The 19141-nt window shown below is 42.8% G+C and overlaps 1 protein-coding gene across 10 annotated transcripts in view; it reads right to left on the reverse strand.

Moving 5' to 3' along the window:
• Positions 1–463: 463 nt before the first annotated feature.
• LOC310714110 (protocadherin alpha-C2-like) overlaps positions 464–19141 on the reverse strand; it is a 191442-nt gene continuing 172764 nt past the window's right edge. For 7 of the 10 annotated variants that reach the window (XM_083519131.1, XM_083519126.1, XM_083519129.1 and 4 more), the window contains exon 4: positions 464–2742. In XM_083519131.1, the coding sequence (XP_083375257.1) occupies positions 2432–2742 (311 nt within the window). In that variant the 3' untranslated portion in view covers positions 464–2431. The remainder of the gene's footprint in view (positions 2743–19141) is intronic. The other 3 variants (XM_083519133.1, XM_083519134.1, XM_083519132.1) reach the window with 1 other exon arrangement.

A 19141-nucleotide genomic window follows, 5' to 3' on the forward strand; every position in this document is an offset into this window, starting at 1 on the left:
CTTTCTTTCTTTCTTTCTTTCTTGACTATTTTCACTGGTCTGTAAACGATTGCAGACACAACTTCTCTAGAGAGCAGAGCCGAAGCCTCAGTAATAGCAACTCTAACCCAGTTTTTGAAAAGGCATTCCCCTTCCTCAGATCTCCTCCCAAGGCAAATCAGAGTAAAATAGATGAAAGGATTTACTAGGGAAATGAATTAAAATCAGGGGCCATCCTTGATATATAGGGACATTTGGAATGTAAGCTTTGGGTCCCAGCTTTATTCTGAGGAGAAAAACATGATTATATCATTTTATATCACTCCTTCACACACCATATGCTGTTTAAAACACACAATGGATTGAGACCACTAGAGATTCCAGTCCATGTATCACTTGTGCATTTATCTGTCAGGAGGCAAAAGTTCTTTACTTCATGACCACCCTCACCCCACTTCTGAAATAATATCCTGCGATTTACTAATTTCTTGATTTAAGAAAGATATTTTACTTGTGTTTCAATTCATACACAAAAACCGGTAACTAACAGTGCTTAAAAATATTAACACTACTTCACTTGTTCACAAACGTACAAAATAATAATAATAATAATAATGGATTTACATTCAACAGTAAAGCTTAATGTCCACGCTAGGTAATAGTTTCATTGACATTCACATACACAAGCACAGAATAAATATTTCAGGATACTTATAAGAGCATAGAGCATACATACAGTACTTGAATTTTACATAATGAGTGATAGTTGTAGGGTTGGAAATCATAAACTCAGAGAGAAATTAAACTATAGCCCAAGGAAGTCATGAGGGAGGTAATAACACCAAGACGCTGCACAGAGCCAGCAGGTGAGTCGATCTGCTTAGTGTGAGAAAGGGTCTGCTTCAGCTTCCTCTGACAAAAAATTGTTTACAAATGTCGTGTATTCAAAGTGCAGAATAAGTAATGCAAAAAGAGAAAGAGAATATCTTGTATTTCTTAATGCATGCAAGAGGCAGTCTTCCCCCCAAACCAGTGACCTGACAGAATAAAGCTGTGATTGGCAGATATAATACAGATGTTTCAGGCAAATTTTTCTAAAGCACTTCAATAGCAGCAATTATATTTTCTAATGGCTGTAAATTTACTTCAGTCTGGGTTAAAGGAATCCTATTTCTTCCTCATTTACAGCTACTTTCCCTTTATAAATAGAGATATCAAATCACAAACAGCATAGATAAGATTTTCTTTTTTGTCCTTACTTTTGCATATGTGTTATGGAAATACTCTGACCTTTTCAGAGACATTATGTGCAAAAGAATGTTAAATAGAGTGGAAACAAGGACATAAAGGAAACATCACAGTCAGTTACATTCCTGAGATGTCAGCCTTCCCTTCCCTTGTTAAACTCCGAGGACATGTCTGCACAGTGGTTTCAAAAGGCATTGGGTGTTCCCCGGAAGGACACCCAACTCCCTGGGTTCATGCATGCCAAGGCCTGGGTAGCAGGACCACTTCTGTCTACACAGCTGGATACAAAATGTGAACAAAGGAATCTCCACTCCTCAAGGTTCCTCTTCAGTTTGTTTGGTGGTTTGTTTGTTTGTTGTTGTTTTGAGAGAGGGGGGGTTCCCCATGCTCCCTGTTTATCGAGGGAGCACTGAGCCAGGAGTGTGGGCAGTTGCTGTGTAGACGTTCCCTGAGGGACATCCTTGCTAGGAGAACAAAAGGCCTTATTGTGGCAATAGGGCCAATGGCTTGGAAGAAGATATACTTCATGGTATAGAGTTATCTGAGTGAGTCTTCCTTTTTTTGCTGGAGTGTGTATATAAAATATATAAAAGCTCCAGCATACTACACACTAGCTCTTGTAGATTATGAAAAATCTAATTGCAAATTTTAAGATAGTTCCCCAGGCCGCACAGCATTGCACATTAATTTCACAAGGAACTTCACTTGTTTGTGTTTTGGAACGCTTCTTGTGTCGTATTAATCTGATCTTGCATCACCTAGTTGATAATCAGCACACAAAAGTTTCCAATCAGATACAGGGTGCACAATACCAAAAATGTTTAAGTCCCCCTCCCACCCCCCACCCCCCCATAAGTATCATCAGGACAGGATCACAGGAACCACAATGCAAAGAGTCCAACCTCGCACTGGCTGTATTGTGAAGAGTCTCCTTTTCAGCGTAGGAGAAAAGAAACTTGTGTCTGCTTTTTAGATTCTGAAAACAAGCCAGAGTGGAGAAAAAGAGTTAACACCAGGCTTAATAAAGCTTTCAAGACAAAACTGTTAAGCAATCTAGACAGACATTGTGAATTCCCTGTGGATTTCTGAAGTCTTGCACATACAGGAAATTGGCTAACAGTAGGAAGAAGTTGGGAGTTGCTACATAGGAGAGATCTTCCAAGATTACAAAAATTGGCTAAGTAGATTGTTCAGTATAAACCCCTCACTGGTCACTGTTGTCAGTGGTGCTGTTGCCCTTTTCTTTTTTCTCCTGAGCTTTGTTCCCCTTCTTCTTTTTCTTCTTTTTCTTGCTCTCCTCCTTCTTGCCAAAGGTTATGAAGTCACTTTTGTCAGTTTGGCTGTTGGGCGGATCCTGACGGATGGAGATGATTGCAGGAGATCCTGGGATAATGAATTTGTCTGGCAACTCACCGGGACCAGGCTGCTTGGAGTTGCCAGGTCCATATTTAAAGGTCCAACTGTTGCTGTTCACGCCAGCTCCCACGGGAGGGGACACCTCGCCAGCCTCTGGTTCTGTGGGAGGGGGGGAATAAAAGTGAACAATAAACCCTTAGTATTGCAATCAAAGTACTGCAGACAGGTACCATGCAATTGGGATTTTCTCAAAGACCTGGCTCACAGGTAAAGCTAAGGCAAACCATGGTTCTGCACAAATGTGAGATCCTGAGAGATCCTGGAGGGGACGTTGGGACCACTTTGCTCTTCCTCTGATCTGTGGCTGAGAGATATGCCATGGTTTGGCTTGCTCTCAAACTCAGGCTCATGGTTTGCCTTGCTCTGGACAAACCACAAGCTGTAACCACAGTTTGCTTTACGGTTCATGGTTTGTCTGAAGGAGCCAAATCACAAGCCTGGGTTGGGATAACACACCAAGGCAAATCAGGGCTTAACAGGACCAGAGAAGGAATAAAATGGCCCTGAGCTCCTTTCTGGGAGCCCGCATGCTCTGTGTTCATCCTAAGCCATAGTTTTGTATTAGAATTATAAGTGAACTGGGTAATAGCATACAGACTTCTCTGCAAATGGGGTCTGTCTTCTCTATTTAATTTAAATAAATATATTATGTTGCTTAGTGCTCTTTCAAAACACTGGAAAAAGAAAACCACAGGGGATTGCAAACTGGAATGCCAAGTCATTACAAGGGATGCATTGCAAGTTCAATATAATTTGGGGGTGACAATATTTCAGTGTATTAAATAGCGACAAATGTTTGATGACCTATTCTTATCATACCACATCTTCACAACTGGAATATTGCATACAAATCATATATTAGCAGGGCTCATAGGTATCCACTGAATTTCATATTGAATGCAAATTAAAGCAAGCCTGATCCTGATCACACTCCCTCTCCCCATGGCTGCTATTGACATAACCTGCAAATCATAAAAAATAAGCTTATTAAATGCCCTCACCCCATTTCATATATGATCTATTTTGACCCCAAAGGATTGAGTCCTAAATGTGTTAACTAGTGAATAAGTCCCACTGAACAGAAGTGTGACTTACTTCTGAGTAAACATGCATGGATACTTTAACTAATGGGTAGGTTGGTTATTCTGCATAGGTTGCAAGGAAATGAATTTGCTCAGATCACTGTGTCCAACTAGGAAACTGTAAAGCACATTTTTTCTGGAGTCTGGTGCAAGTAATTTTTTAAAAGTCTGCCAGATTAAAACTTTCATGGCTAGTGTAAATAAGTGTCTGAAACAGCAATTCACATATTCCTAATATTTAAAAATAATATTATTGCAGAGTTTCTATTTTATAAAATTTAATCTGCCCATCTTAACCAATGAATTATCTTTCTTTTGATGCCTTTAAACTGCATCATCTAATGTTTTGGTTTTCTATGGCATTCTTTTGTAATGTCCAGCATCTGACTATTAAGGCTTGCTTTTTTGTGATTCCAGTATTCCAGAAACGACTTCAATGCACAAGACCCTGCCGTATATCTTCAGTCTTTGTTTTAGCTTAATTAAATCTTTTCTGAGTGGAGATTGTGTGTCCTTCTCACTTCCATTATTCCCCTCACTGCCTTGGAATAATAAATTACACAGCTGAACTTTGTGTGCCTAATACAAATCATGATTCAACACTCCCTCCTGTTGTACAAAACGGAAACTTGTGTTCTGAATATTAAACATATATTTGTCCATAACCTCTGCAATTAGTCCCAACAACCCTGACCTATATACATAGCTTTTCTGTTTTCGTGTCTGAATGGGAAAGGGTGAGGTTGGAATGGGATACGAGAGGGCAAGAGACAAAAGAGGGAAAACATCAGTCACTAGGACTCATCCTTAGTGTTCGGCACTGTATGCAACAATGAATAAAACTCAGGAGAAACACTTTGCAATTGTTTCTCTCTGCACAATTGGCTCTCTGCCACCAGCACCCACTGGGTGGAGAGGATAGCTTTTCTATGTGATACAACAGCAATCTGAATATAAAGAAGAATTCAGAAGTAAATATCTGTTACTTGCAGACCAAAGTCCATTCTATAACCATGTTCTGGTATATCTGTATACAAGGCATTGATTCTATCCTTGTTTCCTGTTTTCCTTCCAGGTTTTAAGAGGGAGAAACATGGGAAAGGGCATAGCCAGGCCTCAAATTAGGGGGGCAGGCTTTTGTTGGGGGGTGCAGAGCCTCATGTTTGTACTGATTTGTATTGATTGGGGGGGCAGCTGCCCCCTCCTGCCCTCCCTTGGCTACACCTATGGGGAGAAAAACAAGGATTTGAACAGAACTTTCTAACCTGTAGCTTTGATCATATTCTTAACCATATCTCAGAACAGGGTGGTATCTCATTTTTCTAACAATGTTCATGTGACTTAACAGATGCCCAACATGGTGTGGTTTTTCTCATCTTAAGGATGAAGTAATTGAAAAAACTACAATGTCAAAAGGCTGTCCTGAACAACCAGGTAATAGTTCTCCTATAATCACTGTGACGTTATTTGAATATTTTGCAGGAAAATAATTTACAATAATTAGCATCTTTGTACTGAGGCTCCAAGACTTTGGCCACCTCATGAGAAGAGAAGACTCCCTGGAAAAGACCCTGATGTTGGGAAAGATGGAGGGCACAAGGAGAAGGGGACGACAGAGGACGAGATGCTGGGACAGTGTTCTCGAAGCTACCAGCATGAGTTTGACCAAACTGCGGGAGGCAGTGGAAGACAGGAGTGCCTGGCGTGCTCTGGTCCAGGGGGTCACGAAGAGTCGGACACGACTAAGCGACTAAACAACAACAACAACAACAACTTTTAATAATCTTTTTAAATTTACTGAAAAGCTGAACCAGCCCTTTCAGGACAACTTTGAGAGTATTCCTTTATAGAAAGCGACAGGTGCCTCCTTGTATTGAAACGAACAGGGAGGAATCCTCACATTTAGAAAGGCTCCATGTGGGTATTCAGAATTCTAATCTGGGCAGTTACCTGGAAAAGGCCTCAATATTCAGCAGTGACTGCTCCCCACATCAAATGAAGGGTGCCTTTTGCGTGGTCGCGCGCAGCCCCCCAGATCCCATTGCAGATCCTGGTAGTACGGGCTGGCTTCACCCTCCCCAGGCTGGACACCTGGAGCTCTCCGCCTACCTCAGCCAATCGCCCAATCCCGCCTGGGGAGGCGTTGCCAGGGGAACGGCCAGGTAGGGGGAGGGACCACCCTGCCGACACAACAGAAGGTGAACCTGCCAAGCGTCAGTTGGCCCCAGAGCTTCTCCCACCCTGCCCTCCCTCAGTTAACCCTTCTTTTGCAGGTTAACCTCTTCTCCACAGGTATGCAGCCGCTGTTACATCACAGTTGCTGTTGAAGGGCCGGAAAGGAATTTCCCTGCATTGGCATGTTTTGCCTTCCCCGTAGCAAAACGTCACAACTTTGGTGGTTTCAGGCCTTGGGCAGAATCCTTTAGTCTATATTTCTAAAATGGGGGGGGGGGCGTGAAGCAGTGACCCACGCCCCCCTTGTGGCGGTGATCACAGGGTTCCCCATTAGAGGGGTCTTGAGGGGAGGCATTGGCCATATGCCGAGAGGTTGTCATTGCTCTCCCCTGCGGTGACGGCGAAACAGGGGGCGGGCTCTCTGCTTGAACATATGTTCTCCAGAGCCACCCCAATCCCCACACATTCTGGATAACCCTGATGTCTCCCAGATCCCCAGCTAGGGACTGGTAAGGATAAATGCCCAATGCCTGGGCCAAGGTCTCCCTACATCTGAAACTTAATAAAGTTGTGGACAATTTTAACCCCATAGTATGTTGTCTTGAGTCATTATTCCACTCGGGGGTTGCCTGGGGTTGGGGGGACTCTGCCTGTCCACGCAATAGAGTTTATGTATCTGCCTGACAACATGCCAGTCCCTCTGCTGTGCTTTCCATCGCATATGACAGGCATGTCCAAAGTCCATTTCGGGGGCCTAATCAGGACCACCAGTTTAATCCGGTCCCTGTGGCAGTATATATCCTGGGGTAAAATCAACTTCAATCCTAAAAAAACCTTGGTCGGCCCTTTGGTCAGTCCTCATGGCCCTTCACTTCATCAAATCTGGCCCTCTTTGAAAAAAGTTTGGACACCACTGCCTTATTCAGATGTCCCTTATCACTTATACTGGCCCACTGCACACATCAGAAAGTGTGGAGGTTGTGGAAACTGCGCTGTGTGGTCAGTGATCAGCAAGGAGGATTAGAGCAGAAGAGCTCATGGCCCCCAAACATTCTTCGTCCCCCTCCATGCTTGCCTCTCAGTGGGCAACAGCTACCTATCCAAGCGCCAGGCAAACCAACCCATCTAACTCTCTCATATTTCTGGCATCAGCCTGGCAAGGAAAACGTCTGGAGGGTCCCTGGGTGGTTCAGCTGAAAGCTCTCAGGCTGCCTGGTGGTGTGGTGTGAAACATGGAGCACAGTGTTGGGGTGTGGAGGCACATTGGGGTGCAGGCGGACTTTACGTGTGCTGTGAGAGTCCTCCACACACTCCTCTCTCGGTGGGGAAGGCTACAGCAAACTTTCACGTAGTGAATTAATTTGCATGGCAATTCGTGTAAAAGCTGTGGGTGGTGCATGTCATCTTTATATAGATGTGCAAAGTTTGATTGCAAGAGAAAAGAACACATAATTCACATAGTCTCTTAATTTGGGTTGTATTAAAAAAGCAAAATATTATTTTAAAATGTCCAGATTCATAAAACATGCACATTTCAGTATTAGTTTGGAGCCCAAAACTGTTTCTTATGATTTTGGAGCAGGATCAGAGCTTGTGCTGCCTCCCTTTCATGTCAGTGGGGTGAGTGTGGAAAAAGTACCCCCAGGAATTCCTCCCTCTAATTTCCTTAGCACAGAATCATGTGGGGTTTTTTTCCTTGCATGCATGAATTTTGTCCTGGTTATAGGAGTCTCTTTTCCAAAGCACAAAATCTGTAAAACTATCCAGCTGGAGAAGGCGAGTTTTGCTTGTAATCCATTTTAAATGAAGGAGAAGTAGAACAAAGCTGACAATACAGAGTGGCAGGTAAAAACAGGCTGGAATTGAGATGTCTCCGGCAGGCAAGATGGCTGCTCACTGAGCACAGCGCAGTGCAATTCAATCAGCAACTCAGTGTTCTGGCAGCAACACCAAAGAGAGTATTTTCTTTCTTCCTTTTTATGCATGCTCTCATATTCTCCACACAGCCCTAAAGCCACAATCTGTCATTTCACAGGAACAGGTGGGGCTCACTCTACATAATGAAAGCTATATTGTAAGCACCATGCTTTGGCTCTGTCTCATGTCCCTCCGATGCTTTCTTTTAATAAATCTTTCTCGTGAACAGACTCCCCTTTTCAAATGCAACCCCCCCCCACACACACACACGCACACACAACTCCCTGCAAGGAGAATCAGTACTGGCTGCATGCAAAGCTCCCTTTCCTGACAAGAGACATTTGCATTTGTGTGGCATGTTCAGCCCAGACAATATGCAGCGCCACCTCTTTTCATTCATCAATCCTCTCTTCCTCTTTAAGGATTTTGACATCTAGTGCATCTGAAAGGTCATTCAGATAAAAGCCTTAACCCAAACTACTGCCATTACATCTAAAAGGAAATTTTGCTGGTTGCACTTGTTTTTTAAAGGCTGCATGCACACCATACATTTAAAGCACAGAACCTCGCCCAAAGACTCCTGGGAACTATAGTTTACCTCTCACAGAGCTATAGTCCCCCTCATCCTTAATAAACTATCATTCCTATGATTTTTTGGGGGGAAGTCATGTGCATTAAATGTAATCCACACTATGAATAAAGACCCTCTCTATATTTAGGACAGGCTCAATCATTTATCCGAAGGGTCAGTGTAAATTAACTTTACTATTTAGTGATGAAATTCTTTAGAACACAGAGTGGGATGCAAGCTGGCAGGGAATTGCAGAGAGCGCCCCATTTCTCTGCTTTCCTTTTTGTTTGTGCTAAGCAGGCTGCTGCTTTTCCCTCTGGCTGGCATGATGAATATTTCCTGCTACAGAGGAGTCCTACATTCTGCCGACTAATTCTGGAACAGCTCACGGAGAGCAAACACTATTTGCTTGCTGAGAGAAAACTGTGTGTGCAAGAGAGGGAGGGAGGGAGGGAAATATTCTGTCTCCAAATATTCTGAATGCACTGATTTTCCCTAAACCTATTTTGGATTAAAATAGCCATGTAATATATTGTTGTTATAGTAGCCAAGAAAAATAACAATATTAGAACTGCCAGCAAAAGAAGATCTAGAGGGTGAAAATCCACATTCTACCTTGTTAACTACTGTCTCTCAGAGTAAGCCAACTCGTAATTTTAAGCAGCGATCAAACAAACACAAAAAAAGGCAAAGCTTCATTTATGTTATTCACTTGATAGAGATGTGCAACAGGCAAAGTGAAACACAATTTCTCCTGGGCTGCTCGCAAGTGATGCTTCATTTTTAATGCATTGTCTGTATACACCTATACATGCCTCTTCAGAAGTCTTTAGCATTCAATGGGATTTATTCACAAATAAACATGTTCTACTATTGCAGCCTAAACTGAGATGTGCAGCTGCTGAATGACTGTTCATCTTGAGTTTCATGCTCTCAACTGTTGATTGAATTGGGCAACAATTCTTATCATACTACTTGTATTAATTGTCCTACCAGTGCCAGCAAGGCTGTGGTATCAACAACTGTTTTGTAAATTTGTCAATGTTAAGTAACTCTCACTTTCTCTGTACTTTCTGCATTGCATTTCACTCTGACCTTAGTGCTTATAAATCCCTATGCACACTCCAATCCATATTATATAGCTAAAACAGAAGATAACACTTCATGAAACTGACAATGTTTATGTCATAATGGAATAATTAGTCTTTAAATTGCCGAAACATTATAGGTTGGAACAGACTAACGGACTATGGCAAAACCTGTTATATAATCAGTGCAATAAGGTAAGTAAGAATTTGACTATTCCAGTGCCATACAGTCACACCTCATGTTGCGTCCGCTTCAGGTTACGTATTTTCGTGTTGCATCCCACGGCAACCCGGAAGTACCAGAATGGGTTATTTCCGGGTTTCGCCACTCGTGCATGTGCAGAAGTGCTAAATTGCGCTTCATGCATGCACAGAAGCGCTAAATCGTGCCGCACACATGCGCAGACGCGGCGCTTCGGCCTGCGTCAGTTCCATGTTACAGACAGGCCTCCGGAACGGATCCTGCCCGTAACACGAAGTTCCAATGTATTATAGAATTATAGACTCATAGAATTGTAGAATTGGAAGGGACCCCAAGGATTCTCTAGTCCAACCCCCTGCAATGCATGAATCTCAACTAAAGCATCCATGACAGATGGCCATCCAACCCTGCAGCACCCCACTTGTCACTTAATCATAATTTATTAAACCGCTAAGCGAAAGCACATCAAAGTGCAAGTAGATAAATAGGTACTGCTCCGGCGGGAAGGTAAACAGTGTTTCCGTGCTCTGGTTTGCCAGAAGCAGCTTTGTCATGCTGGCCACATGACCCGGAAGCTATATGCCGGCTCCCTCAGCCAGTAAAGCAAAATGAGCGCCGCAACCCCAGAATCAGTCACGACTGGACCTAATGGTCAGGGGTCCCTTTACCTTTAACATAGCTAAACAATGGAACTCCTTGTGCAGCCCAGTTGTCACCTGGACTTGCTCCATGGTAGAGTACATGCTTTGCATGCAAAAGTTCCTCAGTTCATTCCCTGTTATCTCTGCAAGGCTTGGAAAAAAGCCTTGGGTCTGGAACCATAGAAAGGAGGCACCACTCCTAAGCAGGGAATACTGAACTAGATGGACCAGTCATTTGACTCTATCTATATAAGTCAGCTTCCTATGTTCCTAACCTTTGATCCTGCAACAGAAGAAACCACAGGCACTATTCTGTGGCACAGCCAGTGGGATGTATCTGTCCTCCAGACTTTGGTATAAAAGAGGTTTTTCAGCCTACCAACGATCTGACAATAACAACCCCTTCACCATGGTAGTATAAAATTCTGGCTTGGGGCTTCCGGTCCTGCCTGCCTTAAAGGAGGCAGCCCCCACGACAGCGGGGGATCATTGGCAAACAAAAAACAAGGATGACAGAGGGGAAATCATCCTTGCAATTCCCCCCAGGGATGGGGGGGGGGGTCTTCTCCCGCAGTTCATCTGGGTACCTGGCTCTCGCTCTGGCATGGAATGTGGGAGGCATGGAGGCGTTGAGTGCAAAAGCACTCCGCCTGGTGAAAACCCTCCTATGCCACCATTAAGAAGCAGAGGTTCTTCATATAATTGGATCTTTAATTGGCTTTAAAGAACTGGCGCATGATTGGAAAGGGCTGCAAAAACATACTGCCAAATATACCAGCTACATGAATCAAAGGTTTGAATTGAGATAAGATTTTCTTTTGGAGTGAGAGTCGGTTGGGAAGCCCATGGTTTATATATATTTATATATAAAGCTTCTTTTATATATTTATGATTCGGCAGCCCTCTCCAGAATATAAGATAAATAGATATTTACAAGTGAGGAAGGGACATTGGAGTAATATTGATATTAACAAGCAAAAAATGGAAACTGTGTGTGATCTGAAATGAAGAAAGGAGGAGGGGAAGCTCAAGTATGACTGTGTTGGAAAGAAAGAATAATTCCCCTCACCTCTGTTTAAAAACAACAGACAAGGAAAAAGAGACTGAGATTTGTGTGTGCTACTGATGAAATGTAATCTAAGATAAAGTTTAATTGGGCCATAAATCTCTTGCTGGAAGGAAAAGAATTTGGGGGCTGTGATAAGAACGCTGCACAGATTCTGGGAGTTGGAAAGGAGTATTAAATCTTCAGCGCATTCAAAGACTGCCCAACTTTTCCTAGGCTGAGAGAATAATGGTGAAGATCCGCTATGGTTTCTAGCAGACTGTCGCCTGTTCCAAGACATCAAAGCAAGGGACAAAGAGAAAAGACCTCTGAGAAACTTCAAGATTCAGTTCTGCCCCAAGCCACGATGGGAGAAAACAACAGAGACAACACCAAATATGGACAGAAGGAATCTCCATGTATATAGCAGTTTTCACACACAGGGCAGAATAAAGATAATAATTTGAGTTCCTCACTTGAAGCTTTATAAATTTATATATTCTAACATCAGAAATGGAAATCATTAATTATGTAGCTGTTCACTAAGGGATTATTATTATAACTGAAATTACTTAAGATTATGGAACGCAGTGATATAAGATCGGAAATGCACCCAAACCACCATGCGGGGAGCCACTTTTACTAAAATGTATTAATTGGAAGTTGATTGGCACTTTGTATAATTTGGGAATTAATTGTGATTGTTATAATTTGGCTATTATTGAGGGTATACTGCAAAACTAATTAAAAAAATTAAAATAAACTTATGGTGACTGCTGCTTCTCATACCCCACCCCCCTTCTGCCCTGCATGGAGCAAGGAGCAATAAATGACAAGCCCTGGGTGAAATCTAGACACATATAAAAAACGCTGTGAAAATGCTTTAAAAAAAAAAGTTTTGAAAAATATATTGAATTTGCCATAGCTCACCATCACCATCTCATATTTGTATAATGAACTTTACAACACACTTGAAATGTTTTATTTGCAGCTATATAGCTGAGTCCCTGGTTTAGTGTGACCTATGAACCAGCACTTGTGGTCTGTTTCTCCCAAGAAAAGCATGGGCAGTAAATGAATTCCACTTGTGGTTTGTTTGGAAAGAAACAGACCCTGAGCACAGGCTCAGACTCCACGCTAAGCCAAGGTTCATTGTTTCCTGCTCCCAAGCAAGGCACAGTGAAATGCAAGTGATTCAGCAATGTGCACTAGGATGCTGCTCAGATGTCATGAACTAGCTGGATGCAGAGTAATGGTGGTAGAAACCAGCTGGGGAGCCACCATGGGAAGAAGGCTCAGAGCCTGGGGAGTGGTGGTGGGACAATGGTGAGTGGTCAGAGGGAGAAGAGGGAAAACACCGGGGAGAAGTGGTAACAAGGCTCAGTGAGCTCGGAGAGTCTGAGGCAGAGAGAACTCCAAAATCAGAGGCAGAAGCTTAAGTAGGGGAGGAGAGAGGCCAAGAGGCAGAGATGAGTCACAGCTGTTCCCCATCATCCTGCTGGCACAGGCTCCCCTCCAACCTTCTGGTCTTGCAGAACCAGAAGAGGCATGAAAAGGGCGTAGGAGAGGTTGGCTACACACAGGCGAAGTCTCTGGTTGCCTGGGGAAAGCCCTGGAGAGAAGGGGCTTTAGATGGCTGTGGGGAGGCAGGAAATTTCAGTCTTGGCAAGACCCACCAGAGATGAGATGCTGTGCTCATTAGGCCTGATACTCTGCCAAGTCTGTGCAGATTGTGATCTTGCTAATAAAGAGTTAACTCCAACTTGCACAGTGCAATGTACTGCTGGCTCACTCCTGACATCATTCATGGTAAGACATAGACTATGGCTGACTGTAACATGCAAGCTTATACATGAGATTCTAACACAAATGTGAAATATATTCTAAAACACAAAGCAGAATAGGAAGCTCTGAACTAGCAGTCAAGTCTCTGCAATCCCAACCCCCCCAATTCCATGAATCTCTAAAATGTAAGGAATATTTTTTTATATCCTAGAAACCCACAGTACATTAGAAATAGTACAAACTCACTGGCTGGGGGGCGGGGGGGGGACTGTCCTACTTGCATATTATGAAGCTTTCAAAGTATGGAGCAAAATATTGTCACTTGTTTATTGCTGTAGGTCAGAATGCTTTTAAAGGGGCCAGTCTGAACATAGGAATCCCTACAAACAAATACAAATAAATATAGATCTTTATTTTATTTTACACTTAGTGATGGCCTACTTTAGGACACTTTAGTGTTAGATCAATCAGTCCTATAATTACGCACTGTGATGCAGGGCCACAAATTTTATTATTTTGTATTCCTGGATTGATGTGTTGCGGTATGTGTTTGCCATGGCCTTTGACCAAAAGAATGAAATGTATTTATTTACATAAATATGCACACATACATTAATGCATTTCAAAATCCTTGGTATCTTCTTTTTATGCAAACTAAAGTGTAACCAAATTACTGCAGGAATAGTGTGTAGGGTCTTTCCAGTGTTAACTCAAATGGGTCACTGGGCATGATGAACTTTATATAAACAATGTTTTATTCTGGTCTTCACCCAAAAAAAAGGTTTCTAAAGCAATTTACAAATCAGTACAAACAAGACAGCCCCTGCTCTCGGGCTTATAATAAAAAATACCCAACACAAAAGGAAACTGGACTGGGAGGGAGGAGAATATAAACAGACTCAGTTACCAATTCTTAGCAACAAGTTCTAATAAGCTGCTAGGGCAGAAGCAGGTCAAGGAGATGAGGGGGCCGAAGCTGCCGATCTCAATGGAATGGCCCTGCATTCCTTTTCCATGACAAGCGCCACATGCTTAAATTCCCTCATCTACATACCTAGTAAAGGTGTAGTGACCTTGCCACCTTTTGAATGAGTGAGTCATACCAGCATTGATACCACCAAACATAGAGTAAAATACTGGTGGAGATGATGATGATGAGTTGGTCCCTTGCTTATGTGTGTGCTAATGATGGACTCCAGATTTGTCAAGGTTAAAGATTTAACAACCCTTTCCCATGTGGGAGCAGAGATCTTTCAATGGAGCTGACGTTCGTCACAAGCACAGAGCTGTCATATCAAAAAAATTAAAGTAAGGAATGGTACAGCAACCCTAGTAAAGAAATGTGCAGTATGTTCTATTATGGTTAGAAACATAATGCCTGGAGGAAATGTAACTTGGCAGTGTTCCCTGTAGCGTTGCCAACTTTTGAAGCTGCCCCTGTAGCTGTCTCTTAAGCACTAATTTAATCTACAGCCTTGGTCTTCGACTGGTGGCGCACGACCCACAAATGGGTCACAGCCTGATCCAAGGTGGGTTGCAACAAGAGTACTAAAGGTAAAGGTAAAGGGACCCCTGACCATTAGGTCCAGTCGTGGGCGACTCTGGCATTGTGGTGCTCATCTTGCTTTACTGGCCGAGGGAGCTGTCGTACAGCTTCCGGGTCATGTGGCCAGCATGACTAAGCCACTTCTGGCGAACCAGAGCAGCGCACGGAAACACCGTTTAGCTTCCCGCCAGAGCGGTACCTATTTATCTACTTGTACTTTGATGTGCTTTCAAACTGCTAGGTTGGCAGGAGCAGGGACGGAGCAACAGGAGCTCACCCCGTCATGGAGATTCGAACCGCAGACCTTTTGATCAGCAAGCCCTAGGCTCAGTGGTTTAACCCACAGCGCTACCCGCGTCCAACAAGAGTACTACCACCATGTAAAAGGCCTCCAAGCCATTCTGAGAGATGAGGAAGGTTCTGGAGTTTAACTATGGCCCTTCCCCCTTTTTTTAAATGCTAAGGAGCTGGCTGCCATAGGGATGGGAAGGCACAGTGCAGAAAATTATTCCTTCCAGGGTACCAGGTATCTGAGGATCAGATCACAGATACATCTAGCAGCAATATCCATGGTTGCAGCAAGTGGAAAACCATTGTTGAAATCATGGGAATTGCTAGCTACTGAATCTGTGATCAGCTGCTTGGGCTGTTTGCATGAATGTATGTCTGGGGAAAGTGGGACTGTTCCCTCGCAATGTGAAATGTGTTGTGTGAACTGAATCTAAATACCACCAAGAGGATTTATTCCAGGGAAAAGTGTGAGGGCTTCACTGCTTCCTTCACCTACTGGAGAAAAGACTATGCCCTTTTCTTCCTGCTCTGGTTGCGTCTGCCATAGTACAGTTAGCGTGCAATATTAAGCAGGCATTGTATTCCTCTGCTCCTAAGGGAGTGGGAATGGCAGTGAACAATTGAGAGGCTCCTTGGGGAAGCCAGCCCATCTGTTGCTATCACTTTCAGAGTCTTTGCCCATTTATTCCCCCTTACAAAAGTAAGGTTAAATCTATTGGTGTGTTGTATAGCCAAGACACTATTGTGCATCCGTGGTCTGGGTACCTCATAGCACAATAACAATATATGCGCACATCAATAAATGTTTTCTAAACCCCATTTCAGAATCACATTTTCATTATTTCACTTAAAAATTATTTAAATCTTCCTTGGTTCCTTTCCTTGTACCTAAACCACTGGGTTTTTTTCATTCCCTGCCATATAATTTATATGGGTTTTTCTCTGCTTGAATGAACAGTCCACATCTTTAAAGCTACTGTACTTTCAGAATTTCAAGAGATGCTCATTTTCTCTTCCTGGTTCTCTCAATTTATTTTCCTTCATTTATTTCCCCCCTGTTGAATTAAATTTTAGCATTCACTTCTCCATGTTCCTTGATTCCTAGTCATCCCCCCCCCCCATTTCTATTTTTCTGACCCTGTCCTGTTTATCACACATCAACCTCTCTCTTTGTGTGTCTCTCTCACACACACACTGTTTATGATCTCCTGCCCAGAACCTCTTCTATTGACTTTTTGTCTCATCAGAGTGACTTTTCCATCCCATAGGGCACTGAAGCCATGTCCTAATTAATGTTTGCTAATGAAAACGATGGCTTCTAGGTAGGGTGCTCTAGGTTCAGCTAGGCATTCTGCAAAACCATTGCTTTGATCCATTGTGCTATTGTACTGCTGTGCCTGTCTTTCTTTCTTTCTTTCTTTCTTTCTTTCTTTCTTTCTTTCTTTCTTTCTTTCTTTCTTTCTTTCACAATGTGTACAGTCCAGCTCCACATGGCAATTCCTCAGTCAAGGGGAGATTTAGACCTAGTTCTTGGGCTAAGTTTGATGTGACAGGAGGCAGCCAGATTTATTCTTCACATTTCTGCCCCACCGTTGTATAAAGTGGAGGGTGTCAGGCTGCTTACATACCATACATTTAAAGCACCCTCCCAGCCAAAAAAAGTATCGTGGGAACTATGGTTTACTGCTAACAGAGCTACAATTCCCAGCGCTCTTAACAAAACACCATTTCCAGGATTCTTTCTTTGTGAGAGGAAGGTGTACTTTAAATATAGGGTGTGTACACAGCCTCAGTTCAGATACCAGTAGTGAATTGTTCTGTTGGGTGTGTCTGTGTGTGTGTGTGGATGCAGAGGAGGACATGACTGAAGCAACAAAGCACTAGAGATTTAGCGGGATGGTGGGGTCACCTTCTTACACCCAAGCACAATATTTAATGTTGGAATTAGGCCCCCTACAAGCTCCATTTACACTTGAATGGAGCAGAAAAAGGAATGAGCAAATGACCCTGCTCTCATACTCTCCTCTTGTTGACTCTTGCAAAGGGAAGGTGAGGTGGAGAGACTGAGCCTCAGCTACAATATTTCAGGCTACAAGTGGCTGCTCACACAACTGAATGCTCCTCTGTATGAGAGAAATCTGCATTTTCCCTGTGAAATCTGGGATTACTTTGGCAAAGTGCCAGAACTGGATGCTTCCCACAATATGTGACTCATGTTACATCAGCCATTTTCTATCACCTTCTGTTAAAATCTCATCCTGTTATTATTGCTTTTATGAACGCACTACAAACAAAGCCAGTAGGACACCAATTCAAGTTAATAAGGCGGGGGGAGAGTATTAATTAGATGGGATGGGGAGATGCTAATGCAAACTGATGAGCCTGATGGAGACATACCATATTATTCTCCCTTCCCAGCTCTTCCAAACTTGGTGGGCTAAGTCAACATTATCCATTGTTAGCTTTCTGCTCAAAATTGTGTGGAGAGGGACAAAAATTCAGTTTTGTATGTATAAACAGAGGTGTTTTGGGGGACCCCAAAGGTTTTCTCAATATTCAAAGGGGGTATACTAGGTAGCTGTGGCAGCAGTTTCAAATGTTATTTATTTATCATAGCCGTAAGAGGCTGCAGAGGTCAGAATAACTATAAAAGGTCTGCCACATGCTGGGAGAGATGTCATTCTCCCCCCCCCCCCCCCGCATGCCCCCACAAAATGATGCCATATTGTGACTTCATTCCCCTCCACAATCTTCATAAAGTATCACCAACTTATGAACAATTATACCAAGGAGGCAATGGGAAGAGGGTGAGAGAAATATGAAATGTAGAGGGGGGGGAGCTGCAGCTGGTGCTACCTAGCCTGCCCCCCCTTTAAAAAAATCTTCAGAATATATTGTCCTGCAACTCACTACCTATGAATAGGTGGGAATTTTGGGGGGAGTGGTGTGCGAGGAGAAGAGACTTTTCATTCAGCTTTAGAAACACACAACTAGAAAGATTGCATTGAAATCCCATTTATACTCATAGGCAATGACTGGCTCTTAAAACATTATACAGCTTTCTCTCCAATTACTCTAAGAGCTTAATTCTTTTTCATAATCTGCTATCCTAAGATAATAATCCTTTATCTCTACTCGGTCTCTGATTTGTTAATGCAATCAAGGGGTCAATACAAGACTGCAGCGGGTTCAGAACATGGTAAAGCCCTGAGACGGTTAAACTGAGCCTTAAGTCATTTACGACATAAATTCATTTATTTATGTCGTAAAATTTATACACCACACAATTGTAAAGAAACAACAACCACACCCTCAAAACCATTTTCAAAAAAATAAAACAAGAAAATCAAGAAAAAATTACAGCCATGCTTTGAAACATAAAAAAGTTAAAATACTAAAACAGATTAAAATCACCTCAACTTTCCAAGCCTCTGGGGTCACAAGTGAGGATTTGTGTATAGAACAGGCTTCTTTTCATCACTGGAATAAAGAGTCCTGGGCTCAAAGTTGTCAAGAAGCAAATGTATCACCAAGTGGTACTAATCCTATGATTGAGCATCACTGAGTTACAAGAACATGCCTCTTGAACAAGGTATATGGCCAATAAAGTGGTGGTGGGGGGAGAATAGAATACTCTTGCTTTACGACTGGTGGCATTGGGCTGGGCTTACTGACTTATTACATTTGTGTCCTGCCTTTCTTCTACAGTGGCAATTGGGGTGGCATCATATATTTGTGAGTTTCCTGAATGGCCTCCTAAGTGCAGGCCAAGCTGCATCGCATCCTCCTGCCCCTATTGTACAGTTTCCCATAACCAGGCAGGACATCATTTCAGATTTTGGGGCACTGCACAATTGTGAATTCAGAGCAAGTTTCACAAGCCTACTTTTGGAACATGTTCAAGGTTGAATTGTAGAACAGCAGTGAATTTAAGACATAAGTTATGAAATTCACCAGTACACGTGTGGTGATCAGGCTGTTCGGCTGCAGGACTTTTGAAAGGATTGTGTAGCTTTCAGTAGTTATTCAACACCTATTGGCTGCATGATTCCAAAACAGATGTTCCAGATTCAGAGGTAGCATGCTTCTGGAGACCAGCAGTGTTGTTCCCATGCTTCTTTGTGGAGTTTGCTTTAAAATTCTGCCCCAGAATTG

This window comes from Podarcis liolepis, assembly GCF_965112155.1.
Source record: "Podarcis liolepis genome assembly, chromosome: 8".
Taxonomy (NCBI): domain Eukaryota; kingdom Metazoa; phylum Chordata; class Lepidosauria; order Squamata; family Lacertidae; genus Podarcis; species Podarcis liolepis.